General features: G+C 46.6%; 1 protein-coding gene across 1 annotated transcript in view; it reads right to left on the reverse strand.

Moving 5' to 3' along the window:
* DYNC2H1 (dynein cytoplasmic 2 heavy chain 1) overlaps window positions 1-13,394 on the reverse strand; it is a 370,096-nt gene that overhangs the window by 232,783 nt on the left and 123,919 nt on the right. The window contains exons 57-60 of the mRNA XM_065405465.1: window positions 11,577-11,737; window positions 6,190-6,313; window positions 1,048-1,169; window positions 63-149 (exon numbers count right to left, since the gene is read on the reverse strand). Coding sequence (XP_065261537.1) covers window positions 63-149; window positions 1,048-1,169; window positions 6,190-6,313; window positions 11,577-11,737 — 494 coding nt within the window. The remainder of the gene's footprint in view (window positions 1-62; window positions 150-1,047; window positions 1,170-6,189; window positions 6,314-11,576; window positions 11,738-13,394) is intronic.

Here is a 13,394-nt window from a genome sequence, read left to right on the forward strand (position 1 = left end):
AAATCAATCAACAAAATTATTATGAAAACCATTCCACAGACATGTAAGCAAAACCAACGTACTTATCTTTTAGTTCTGACACTTTTTGACCAACAGAGTTAAGCAAATCTTCTAGCTTCTGTTTTCTGTCTTCAGTTTTCTTTAGGTTACTAAAAAATAATTTTCTACTTTATTATTGATGTAGATTCAGATTCATACCAACCAAAAAGCAAAAACAATAAAAAATATTTAAAAAATGTAATAGAGGAGATAGCATTTAGGACCTTCTCACCCAAAGACACAGGCCTTCCTTGATTTTTGTGACCCGTAAATGTCAAAGATAGTCTCAGTTTTCACTTTAAAAAAATGTTTCTAGCACTGTTTATTATAAAAACAGCCTTGAAAATGTAAACCAAACACTAATATTGAAAGTTTGTCACTGTGATTCTTTGTGAAGATCAGGGGTCATGCCAGCTCTCTCCAAACACCCAATCAGGACTGACTTTTGGGACTTTGGAAAACCATGGCCACAGGTCCCCCAATTTATAGTGATCCAAAGACTAATTCACTGCTGTGGAGACCCAGTAGCCACGATTGTGCTAAAACCACACTAAGATCTCTCCTAACCAGCTGCCTGCAGAGAAAGAAACTGCACCTCTCGTAAAGTAGCAGGAGTTACATTGAGATCACCTAACACGCTATATTGGGTTTAGGTTTCTACATCCAATAAAGTAATGATTATGAACTAGTATGTGACACTTGCGTTATTTCATAGAGTCACAGAATTTAAGGCCAGAAGGGACCATGAGATCATCTAATCTGCGATCCTGTATATTTATCCTTCTAATTTATACATAACCTATTTCCCCATCTTTCCACTTGTTTATTTATATACACACACACTGCTGTCATCATTTTGCTATTGAACCAGGATGCACTTTTGGGCAAAGTTGTGCAAAGTTATGTGCAATCACTGTACAGTATCACTTTTTAAAAATATTTAATTAATAACACTACAGGTATCTTTGGAATGCAGAACAACTGCAGAGTAAAATGCATCTTACTCACGCTTCCAATCCTGCCTGTTCTTTTTCCAGAGGCTGAATTCGTTCCAAGACATAGGAATACTGGACATTGGCCTTAACCCAAGCTGCAAGTGGAGCAGCTGCAATACTAGCTCGTTTAGCATTCTGAAAAGAAAAATCAATACAAATTATAAAAAGGTCCTTACTGAATTTCACACACAAGAGAAACTGCAAAGTGGACTTTGAGGATAACTCTCCAGGGGAGGGAACTCCAATTATTAGGAAGAGACTGGTAATAGTTATGGGGGATTCAATCATTAGAAACATAGATAGCTGGGTTTGCGATGATCAAGAGAACCGCATGGTGACTTGCCTGCCCGGTGCAAAGGTTGCAGATCTCTCGAGACATCTAGATAGACTTATGTGTAGTGCTGGGGAGGAGCCAGTGATCGTGGTACATGTAGGTACCAATGATATAGAGAAGGATAGGAGCGAGTCCTGAAGGCCAAATTTAGGCTGCTAGGTAAGAGATTGAAATCCAGGACCTCCATGGAAGCATTCTCTGAAATGCTTTCAGTTCCACGTGCAGGGCAGAACTGAAGGGTCTCAATGCGTGGATAAGACGATGGTGTAGGGAAGAGGGGTTTAGATTTATTAAGAACTGGGGAAACTTTTGGGGAAAGAGGGAGCCTATACAGGAAGGATGGGCTCCACCTAAACCAAAATGAAACCAGATTGCTGGCACTTAAAATTAAAAAGGTCATGGAGCAGTTTTTAAACTAAGGACTGGGGAAAAGCTGACAGGTACGGAGGAGCATGTGGTTTGGACAGAGGCATCCCCTAGGGGAGGATCTATTAATGGAGATTCTGTATGTCCTAGTAAAGAGGAGAGAATGGAAGATGATAAAATACAGGTAGGACCTGATGAGAAACAGTCAAATGAAAAAGAATCCCATTCAATTTCATCATGTAATGACAGACAGCTAAAAGGTGAAAAGTTTTTAAAATGCTTATATATAAATACTAGAAGTCTAAATAACAAGATGGGTGAACTAGAGTGCCTCGTATTAAATGAGGATATTGATATAATAGGCATCACAGGAACTTGGTGAAATGAGGATAATCAATGGGACACAATAATACCAGAGTACAAAATATATCGGAAGGACAGAACAGGTTGTGCTGGTGGGGGAGTGGCACTATATGTGAAAGAAAGCATAGAAACAAATGAAGTAAAAAACTTAAATGAACCAAACTGTACCACAGAATCTCTATGGGTAGTAATTCCATACTCTACTAATAAGAATATAGCAGTAGGGATATATTACCAACCACCTGACCAGGATGGTGATAGTGACTGTGAAATGCTCAGGGAGATTAGAGAGGTTATAAAAATAAAAAACTCAATAATAATTTTCAACTAACCCCATATTGACTGGGTACATGTCACCTCAGGACAGGATGCAGAAATAAAGTTTTTTTGACACCTTAAATGACTGCTTCTTGGAGCAGCTAGTCCTGGAATCCACAAGAGGAGAGGCAATTCTTGATTTAGTCCTAAGTGGAGCATAGGATCTGATCCAAGAGATGAATATAGCTGGACCGCTTGGTAATAGTGACCATAATATAATGAAATTTAACATCTCTGTGGCGGGGAAAACACCACAGCAGCCCAACACGGTAGCATTTAATTTCAGAAAGGGGGACTACACAAAAATGAGGAAGTTAGTTAAACTGAAATTAAAAGGCACAGTGCCAAAACTGAAAGCTCTGCAAGCTGCATAGAAACTTTTTAAAGACAAGATAATAGAGGCTCAACTTAAATGTATATCCCAAATTAAAAAACACAGTAAGAGAACCAAAAAAGTGCCACCTGGGCTAACCAACAAAGTAAAAGAAGCAGTGAGAGACAAAAAGGCATCCTTTAAAATGTGGAAGTTAAATCCTGGTGAGGAAAATAGAAAGGAGCATAAATTCTGGCAAATGACGTGTAAAAATATAATTAGGAAGTCCAAAAAAGATTTTGAAGAACAGCTAGCCAGAGAGTCAAAAAGTAATAGCAATTTTTAAAAAAAAATATATCAGAAACAGGAAGCCTGCTAAACAACCAACTGGGACACTGGACGATCAAGATGCTAAAGCAGAGGTGGACAAACTACGGCCCGCGGGACCCTCCTGCCCGGCCCCTGAGCTCCTGGCCCGGGTTGCTAGTCCCCAGCCCCTCCCCCGCAGCCTCAGCGCGCTGTGCCGCCAGCACAATGCTCTAGGCGGCCAGGCACAGCAGCTTCAGAGCCTGGCCTGACCCGGTGCTCTGTGCTGCGCTGTGGCGTGGCTGGCTCCAGCCAGGCGGCACGGCTGTACCGCCGCCAGCTACCGGTTCTCCAGGCAGCGTGCTAAGGGAGCAGGAAGCAGAGGGGGGTTGGATAGAGGACAGGGGAGTTCGGGGTGTGGATAGGGGTTGGGGTGGTCAGAGGGCAAGGAACAGGGGGGTTGAATGGGGGCATGGGTCCCGGGGGCACTCAGGAAGGACGGGGGGGTTGGATGAGGTGGCGGGGGGCAGTCAGGGGCAGGGGTTCCGGGGGTGATCAGGGGACAGGGAGCAGGGGGGGTTGGATAGAGGGCAGGGGAGTTCGGGGTGGTGGTCAGGGGGCAGGGGTGTGGATAGGGGTCGGGGCGGTCAGAGGGCGGGGAACAGGGGGTTGAATAGGTGCAGGGGTCCCAGGGGCAGTCAGGAAGGAGAGGGTTGGATGGGGCGGCAGGGGGCAGTCAGGGGTGGGTGTTCCATAGGCGATCAGGGGACAGGGAGCAGGGTGGAGGTGGATGGGGCAGGAGTCCCAGGGGGGACCGTCACATGGCGACAAGCAGGGGGGGAGAATAGGGGAGAGGGGCTGGCCCACACCTGGCTGTTTGGGGAGGCACAGCTTCCCCTAACTGGCCCTCCATACAATTTCTGAAACCCGATGCAGCCCTCAGGCCAAAAAGTTTGCCTGCCCCTGTGCTAAAGGAGCACTCTATGACAATTAGGCCATTGCAGAGAAACTAAATGAATTCTTTTCATCAATCTTCATGGCTGAGGACGTGAGGGAAATTCCCAAACCTGAGCCATTCTTTTTAAGTGACAAATCTGAGGAACTGTCCAAGATTGAGGTGACATTATAGGAGGTTTTGGAACAAATTGATAAATTAAACAGTAATGAGTCACCCAGACCAAATGGTATTCACCCAAGAGTTCTGAAGGAATTCAAATGTGAAACTGCAGAACTACTAACTGTCGTTTGTAACCTATCATTTAAATCAGCTTCTGTAACAAATGACGGGAGGATAGCTAATGTGAAACCAATTTTTAAAAAGGGCTCCAGCAATTACAGGCCAGTAAGCCTGACTTCAGTACTGGGCAAACTGGTTGAAACTAAGAACAGAACTGTCAAACACATAGATGAACATAATTTGTTGGGGAAGAGTCAACATGGTTTTTGTAAAGGGAAATCATGTCTCACCAATGTACTAGAATTCTTTGAGGGGGTCAACAAGCATGTGGACAAGGGGCATCCAGTGGATATAGTATATTTTGATTTTCAGAAAGCCTTTGACAAGGTCCGTCACCAAAGGCTCTTAAGCAAAGTAAGCTGTCATGGAATAAGAGGGAAGGTCCTCTCATCGATTGGTAACTGGTTAAAAGATAGGAAACAAAGGGTAGGAATGAATGGTTGGTTTTCAGAATGGAGAGCAGTAAATAGTGGTGTCCCCCAGGGGTCTGTACTGGGATCAGTCCTATTCAACATATTCATAAATGATCTGGAAAAAGGGGTAAACAGTGAGGTGGCAAAATTTGCAGATGATACAAAAATGATAAGGGGTATGGAACAGCTTCCGTATGAGGAGAGATTAATAAGACTGGGACTTTTCAGCTTGGAAAAGAGACGACTAAGGTGGGATCTGATAGAGGTTTATAAAACCTGGTGTGGAGAAAGTAAATAAGGAAGAGTTATCTACTCCTTCTCATAACACAAGAAATAGGGATCACCAAATGAAATTAATAGGCAGCAGGTTTAAAAGAAACAAAAGGAAGTATTTCTTCACACAGTGCACAGTCAACCTGTGGAACTCCTTGCCAGAGGATGTTGTGAGGGCCAGGACTATAATAGGGTTCAAAAAATAACTAGATAAATTTATGGAGGCTAGGTCCATAAATGGCTATTAGCCAGGATGGGTGGGTGGGTGTCCCTAGCCTCTATTTGCCAGAAGCTGGGAATGGGCGACAGGGGATGGATCACTTGATGATTACCTGTTCTGTTCATTCCCTCTTGGGGCACCTGGCATTGGCCACAGTCAGAAGATAGGATACTGGGCTAGATGGACCTTTGTTCTGACCCAGCATGGCCATTTTTATGTTCTTAAGTTAATCATAGACACTATTATCAGGGACTACCAATTTGCCATTTTGTGCTATTGAGCTGATCTTTTAAATGAGGGATGGGAAATTGTTATGAGAAGAGATTATATTTTAGGCCCCATTTCTGCAGAGACAACACCTGAGTGGACCCGTGTGCCCATGACAAGCCCCGGGGAAGTCAATTGGGTTTGGAGAGAGTGCCGAGTCCACTAGCATGAGTCTCCTATTTGCAAGGTCACATCCTTATACTCTTCCTTTTAAAAAATAAGGAACTAATGTTGTAGAATTCTTTTATATAACTATTGCTGTCTTGATTTATTCAAATTAAGCTTTGAAGGCCATTAACCCATTAGGTTACCTTAGTCTCTTTTGTTAATTAAAATTAGAGGTAAGGTTCTGACTGCAGGGAGGTCACAGGGAGCAGGTTGAGGTTCCCAGATTCAGAGCTGCCTGGCTCCGCCACAACCCTTATTTATGCCATTGCCATAAGGTCCCTGAGGCCTATAGTTTATTACACATCCACTTTTCCTCATCTCATCCATGTCCCACTTCCAACAAACCCCCTTACACTAAGGATGGTGAGGCAACTGGGGCAGAAGACAGTAGAGCCTCCTCTGCAAAATTTTCTCTCTCTGTTTCTACTGATAGCCTTCCCCACTGTCGGTAGAATTCTCCACTGGCTACCTCCTATCAGTTTAAGTCCACTTTGCACTGTGTCCGTAGCGCACAGTGATCCTGGTGGACCACAGAAGCTAGTCCATTTATTTTAATGTAATCCAATAAGAGAGTTACCTTTGGATCAAAAGATGTCTTGTTTTTAGACAGAAGTTCTTCTACACTCTCTCGTATTTCCTTTGGAATGTTACGGGCATCAAAGGTTGCAATGTCTTCTCTCACTCCTCTTTTGGCAAGGAAACTGCAAATAGTATTAAATAATTAAATGACAAAGCATTGATAAAACAAAGTTACTCAATATACAGTAACTGGAGTTTGAGATGAGTTGTCCATAGGCACATTCCAGTGATGGTACACATGCACCTCGTGTGTCAGAGATCAGAGTCTTTTTGGCCAGCAGTAGCTAGGGAGAATATATATGCTCTTCGGTTCTCATGCTCTGCTGCAAGGGCACATACGGCAGACCTTTCCATTTTATGGGATTCTGGGCAATCTACCAGACCTCGAGGCAATGCAGATCAATCAAGTTTGACCTCACCTCTCTACCAATGAAAGAGCCAGTGCCAGGCTCTAGGACCCCACTTATATTGTGGGGAATCCAGGCATTTGTGCCACATCTGTCCAAGAAACAACGCCACCCCCTCAGCCTGGGAAATGCCAGGACCCAGCCCCAGAAGCGGAGCCAGGGCTGAGTCAGTACTCCACTCTGCCCCCACAAAGAGCTGCTCTGCCATGGCTCTGCCGGAATCCTGACAACCCCTAACCAGCACACCACTCCCCTTTGTCTTCCCCTCCACCTCCGGCACCCTGCCATGCCTAACCTCTGCTTTGAGAAATTGGTTGACGAGGATGTATCCAGTAACTTCATCAACCAAGAATTTGTCAAGAGTTATCAGATTCCTACCCTCCACAAAAACTCCCCGCATTGAGACTGACAGGTCACCCCTCTCTTTGGGGCCCATCACATATCAAATGGCACCCCTGGAGGTCATGACCAGTGGCAGCCATTAGGAAATCATGCAGTTTTGGATGATCTGCTCCTCACAGTTGCCAGTCAATCTCGGCACCCCTTGGTTTGTCACCCACAACCCCTTAATCAGCTGGCAATCAAGGACAGTGCTCTTCCGCTCTCTGCAGTGCTGATGAGAATGCCTCTTTAGTCCTGGTTCACGATTGACCACACTCTGTGGTGCACTCTAACCCTCAAGGCTCCCAGAGAGGAGAGTAGCAGGTCCAGCGACACCTAATATTCCTGTCAAATACCTGGAGTTCACCAGGATGTTCAAAAAACAGAAGGCAGATACCCTACCACAGTTACAACTGCCCCACTGAACTCTGCCAAGGGATTGAGATTCCCTTCAGACACACTTTCTTTGAAAAAGACCTACAGGCCCTCCAGGAGTATCCAGAGTAAAACCTCTGAAAGGATTCATTCCTCTCTCCCCAGCTAATGCCCCTATATTCTTTGTAGCCAAGAATGATGGCTCTCTCTCCAATACTGTGTTGATATATTTACATATCATTCTAAATTTGATTCTGGCTAAGCCACTCTATGCCAAGCCCCAAAAGCCACACGTGAGACTTGTGAGCCATCTCCATCCCTTCCCACATCCCCACGCCCTTGATCTACCCTCTCTGTGGACTTCATTGTGGAGCAGCCCCACTTCCAAGGGCACTCAGTCGTTCTGACAGTGATGGACCTCCTGATGAAAATGTCCCATTTCATCCCCTATCGTACTCTTCCATCAGCCATGAAATGGCATGGTTTTTCTTGGAACACATCTTCCAATACCACGGCATGCCAGAACACATCATTTCTGATTGGGGCACCCAATTTGCTTCCCTGTTTTGGCAGGAATTCCTTTATCTTCTCAACACCACGCCCCTCCTCTCAATTGTCTATCACCCTCAGACTGACAACCAGATCAAACAAGTCAACCAGACATTGGAACAGTACTTCAGCTGTTTCCTGAATTTTCACCAAAATGATTGGGTTCCCCTGTTGTCTTTGGCCAAATTCGTTTACAGTAACATAACCCATGCTCCCACCTGCAAAGTCTGTTCTTCGCAAACTTTGGCTTTCATCCCATTTCACCCCAAACTATTAGAAGGCCCCTCTATTCTGGCAGCCACAGGCTCAGTCCCGTATGCTGTACTAACAGCACAGGACCAGTAGAGTGAGTGCAGCCTAGGGCTGTCAATCACAGTATTCACTGTGTGACCTTTGTGGATCTGCACATGTTGAGAAGGGACTTCTGGCTTGAGGAGTGCGAGTCTCAAAGTCCTGTTATGGTTATGATTCATGTGAAGGGTACTAGTCTTACTCTGCACTGCAACAATTACTGATTACCCAGCAACAATTCCTGATTTGTTAATCTATTTGCCTATCAATAACTCCCTCGTGCTTTTACTGATTGGTCAATTGTTAATCAATTGTTAATATATATACACTGCATACTGTTACCAGTTCTTTGGCATTATCTAGCTAGGCATTATCTGGCTAGGAATTAAGCAGTTATCTGGCTAGGCATTATCTGGCCAGGAGTTTTATCTGCTAGCCAGGTTGCCCCACTGTGACTCTGCCTGACCAATATAGCTCCAGTATTTATGATTCACACAATGCACAGTCAACCCATGGAACTCCTTGCCAGAGGATGTTGTGAGGGTCAGGACTATAACAGGGTTTTTAAAAGAACTAGATAAATTCATGGAGGATAGGTCCAACAATGGCTATTAGCCCGGATGGGCAGGGATGGTATCCCTAGCCTCTGTTTCCCAGAAGCTGGGAATGGGTGACAGTGGATGGATCACTTGATGAATTCCCTCTGGGGCACCTGGCATTGGCCACTGTCGGAAGACAGGATACTGGGCTAGATGGACCTTTGGTCTGACCCAGTAGCAGCTGCAATTCAGTGGCTGCTCAAAGCGTTTGTCCACAGCTGTCATAGCTCCTGTGCCTGCTTTGTTCCCATCCCCATTCCTGCCGGGGTGCCAGCCTTGCCCCTGCCTTGGTGCCAGCCTTGCCCCTGACTTGCCTCACTCCAGGCAACCTGGTTCTGACCCTGCATTTCAACTCCTGGCTCCTGACTCTGGGTCTGACCGTTGCCTCTGGCATCTGGTCTCTGACTCTGGTTCTGACCCTGGGCTCCAACGTCTGGCCAGTGACCCCTGTTCTAACCATTAAGCATTACTCCTGCTCCACTAGGCACAACTGCCCATGTCCCGGTCACTTGACAGTTGGTTGATGCACCAGTTCCAGAATTTGACTGCTTCCTGGCAAAGTGGGGAAAACCTGGTACTGCCTTGTTTGTTGATGTAAAACATAGTGGTCATGTTTTTGTCATGATTTGAACTGACTGCCCTGTTGTTAGGTGGAGAAAGGACTCGCAGGCCTTCTGTACAGCTCTGAGCTCTAGGTGATTGATGTACATTCTCCTCTTTCTCAGAGACCATAGACCCTGTGGTTTTGGGTGTAGGCAGATCCATTGGTGCTGAGTATCTAAACAGTGCCATGTGGGACAGCATAGACAGGTGTGTGAGAACCAGGTTTTCTTGTGTTGGTATAGCAATTTCCAACTGGCTTGGTTCCAGTGCCAAGAGGATCAGTGCTGGCACCATTGAGATAGACACTGCCGGGGTTAGTGCCATACTCTTCCCCAAGGTTCTGGTTTTCAGTGCTGGATACTTCAGTACCATATAGTTGGAACCAACCTGGGACTGAGCTTCAGCAGGAACCACTGTGGGATACAAAGTCCCAGAGAATGTTCAGTGCCATGGGTATGTTTTCCTCTTAGTGGAAGCTCTGGTGGGTAACCTACCTCTGGGATTTGTAGCTCCCTGTTGTGAGACAAACCAACAGCCAACCCAAGGCTATTCACTTAGCTGCCCTTCCAACAACTCAGCTGCACTGACTTACCCTTCCAACAGAGCCTGCAGTGACTCAGCCTTCAGGCATGTGGCAGCACTCTCTAGACTTCCAGCCTGCTCTTGATCCAGTTCCTGTTTCTGCCCCAGCCTTGCCCAAGCCCTATTCCAGTCTGCTCCAGGTTTGTCTTTGCCCTGCTTTGATCTTGCTCCAGCCCTATAGCTAACCCACTCCAGCCCTACCTCTACCTCCTGACCCCCCCCCGCCCTCCGGACCCTCAGACTCTGACCACCCAGCTTCAACCTTTGGCCTGTAACTGGATTCCAGATATGGTACTGATTTGCCTTATCCAAGGACTCTGACCACCCGGCTTCAACCTTTGGCCTGCATCTGGACTCCCGCTATGGTACTTATTTTGGCTTGTCTATGGTTCCGCCCAGGACCTGTCCCCAGATCCCAGTTTCAGCACTGCCCTCGGCCCAGTCCTAACCCTATGTCTGGCTTCGACCTCTGCTCCAACCACGAGGCATGACTACTGGAAGGCAATGCCTGACACTTGTGATCTGTCTGAGGATGATGCTGTCATTGTACTTGTGATTCGAGTCAGGGTTCTCTAAGTAAGCCCAGTTCAGAAGGAAGTCTTGTTGATTTAGTCATTAGGAAAACCTGAAGGTGGGTCTCCCTGTCCTTCCTATATTGAAAGCTTCAAGACTTGCAAATCTATTTGGAATGTGCAATTCTCCCAGGCAATTCAGGCATTTTGAGTATCTGTTCAAAGCTTGGATAGCTCCCTTGCATGAGAAGCAGAATTTGAATCCAGGAGAACCAAAAAACGGCATACCAGGTGAATAAAAGTTCTAACAACTAAAGGTTGCAACAGGCAACCAAAAAATAAAATTACTAAAACTATACTATAAAACTAACTGTAAAAACTATTAGCTAAACAGTGGGTCTCAAACTTTTGTACTGGTGACCCCTTTCACATAGAAAACCTCTGAGTGCAATGCCTCCTTATAAATTAAAAACATTTTTAATATATTTAACACCATTATAAATGCTGGAGGCAAAGCGGGATTTGGGGTGGAGGCTGACAGCTCGCAACCCCCCATGTAAGAACCTTGTCCTGACCCCCAGTTTGAGAACCCCTGAGCTAAAGCCATTCAGAGGGCTTGGTGGTCTCTCGGATCATCAGGCTCCCTCTCTAGGCTTTGAGGCAATGAGAGAAACTGAACTGCCAGAGGTACACCTCATCCTTGTATGCCCTCAGAGTTGAACACGAGAACTGAAGAGCACATGCATACCCGATGGGTACTGCTAGCATATGTGATGCACGTCAATCTGACCTCTGGCATATGCGACATATGTGCCAGATCAGTGGAATTTGCATGTGGACAATCACTCGAAGGAGAAAAAATGTTAACAAGGTCTCTGAAACTAGAGTTGTAAGAGTATTTTTCAGGAAATGTATCAATTTTATCCATAAATAGCTATATGTTATCTATTCATTGTTAAGAATAAAATTATTTTCCTTCTAGAAGATCATTAAAAATTACATCCAAACCTTTCGAGAGAGTACAACAGAAACTATTTTCCATTATACATTGCTGCATTAATGCTTTAAATAAAATCCTCAACTTACCTCTTCATGCTCACCCATGATGTATCAAAAATCCCCATCAGTCGTAAAACACCCTCTAGTATATCTCTTATTATGTCAGGTGGCATTCGTAGTGACCGGATTTCTGACAAAGACTCTGGCTTTATATTTCCAACTGCTAATTTAGCTTCATTAACCAGTGGCTACAAAAAAAAAAAAAAATACATTTACCTTTTCTGTAAATGGTGTTCTTCGAGATGTGTTGCTCATGTCTATTCCACAATAGGTGTGTGTGCTCGCCATGTGCACTGGTGCCAGAAGGACCCCTAGAGTGGCACCTGCCTGGTGCAGTATAAGGGGAGCTGTGCGCTCCCCCCATCCTCAGTTCCTTCTTGTCAGACAACTCCGACAGAGGGGAAGGAGGGTGGGATGTGGAATAGACATGAGTAACACATCTCGAAGAACACCAGTTACGGAAAAGGTAACTGTTTTTTTCTTCTTCGAGTGACTGCTCATGTATATTCCACAATAGGTGATTCCAATATATCTGTTGGAGGTGGGTAGGAGTTCACAAGTTCCCAGGACAGAGGACAGCCCTACCGAACCCGGCATCATCCCTGGTTTGGGAGACGATCGCAGAGTGCGAGGTGAATGTGTGAACCGACGACCACGTGGCGGCCCTACAAATGCCCTGGATGGGGACGTGGGCCCCGAAGGCAGCCGACGAGGCCTGTGCCCGGGTCGAGTGTGCCCCCACAATGGGTGGCGGCGGAACACCCGACAGCTCATAACAGGAACGGATTGAAAAAGTGATCCAATTGGAAAGCCCCTGAGTGGAAATCGGCTGGCCCCTCGCGTGCTCAGCCGAGGCGACAAATAGTTGCAAGGACTTATTGAACGGCTTAGTCCGCTCAAGGTAGAAAGCCAGAGCCTGCCGCACATCGAGCGTGTGGAGGTGACATTCCTCACTGGATGCGTGAGGCTTAGGGCAGAGGACTAGTAGAAAAATGTCCTGACCCATGTGGTAGGCGGAAACCACCTTCGGGAGGAAAGCGGGGTGTGGGCGGAGCTGGACCTTGTCCTTATGAAAGACGGTGTACGGCAGTTCGGAGGTCAGGGCCCTGAGCTCCGAGACTTGCCTGGCCGACGTGATAGCAACCAGGAAGTCCACCTTCCACGAGAGGTGAGACCAGGAGCACGTAGCCAGTGGTTCAAACGGGGGCCCTGTGAGACGAGCCAACACCAGGTTTAGGGCCCACTGTGGAACCGGGGGTCTAGAATACAAGAAAAGACGGTCTAGACCCTTAAGGAACCGGCCAGTCATAGTATGGGACAACACCGTGTGTCCTTGCTCTGGCGGATGGAAGGCCGATATGGCTGCCAGGTGCACCTTGACGGACGAGGGTGCCAGGCCCTGGGCCCTCAGGTGGAGGAAGTAATCAAGGATAAGATGGATCGGGGCAGTCACCGGGGAGACACCCTGGTCTGCCGCCCACCTAGAAAACCGGGACCACTTCGCCAAATAAGCGTGGCGAGTGGAGGGCCATCTACTTTCAAGGAGGACGCGCTGAACTTGTTCTGAGCACGTTCTTTCCTCTCCACCTAACCATTGAGCAGCCACGCCGTAAGGTGAAGAGCCGCTAGGTTGGGATGGAGGAGGCGGCCCTGGTCCTGTGCGAGCAGGTCCGGGCGGAGCGGCAACGGCAGAACTACTTGCCAGGCCCATGAGGGTCCCGTACCAATACTGCCTGGGCCATGCTGGGGCAATCAGGAGGACTCGGGCCTTGTCTGACTTTATCTTTTCCAGGACCCTGCTGATTAGAGGGAACGGGGGGAAGGCGTAGAGACCAGGACAGGAGA

The sequence above is a fragment of the Emys orbicularis genome, chromosome 1, assembly GCF_028017835.1.
Source record: "Emys orbicularis isolate rEmyOrb1 chromosome 1, rEmyOrb1.hap1, whole genome shotgun sequence".
In the NCBI taxonomy this organism is placed as follows: domain Eukaryota; kingdom Metazoa; phylum Chordata; order Testudines; family Emydidae; genus Emys; species Emys orbicularis.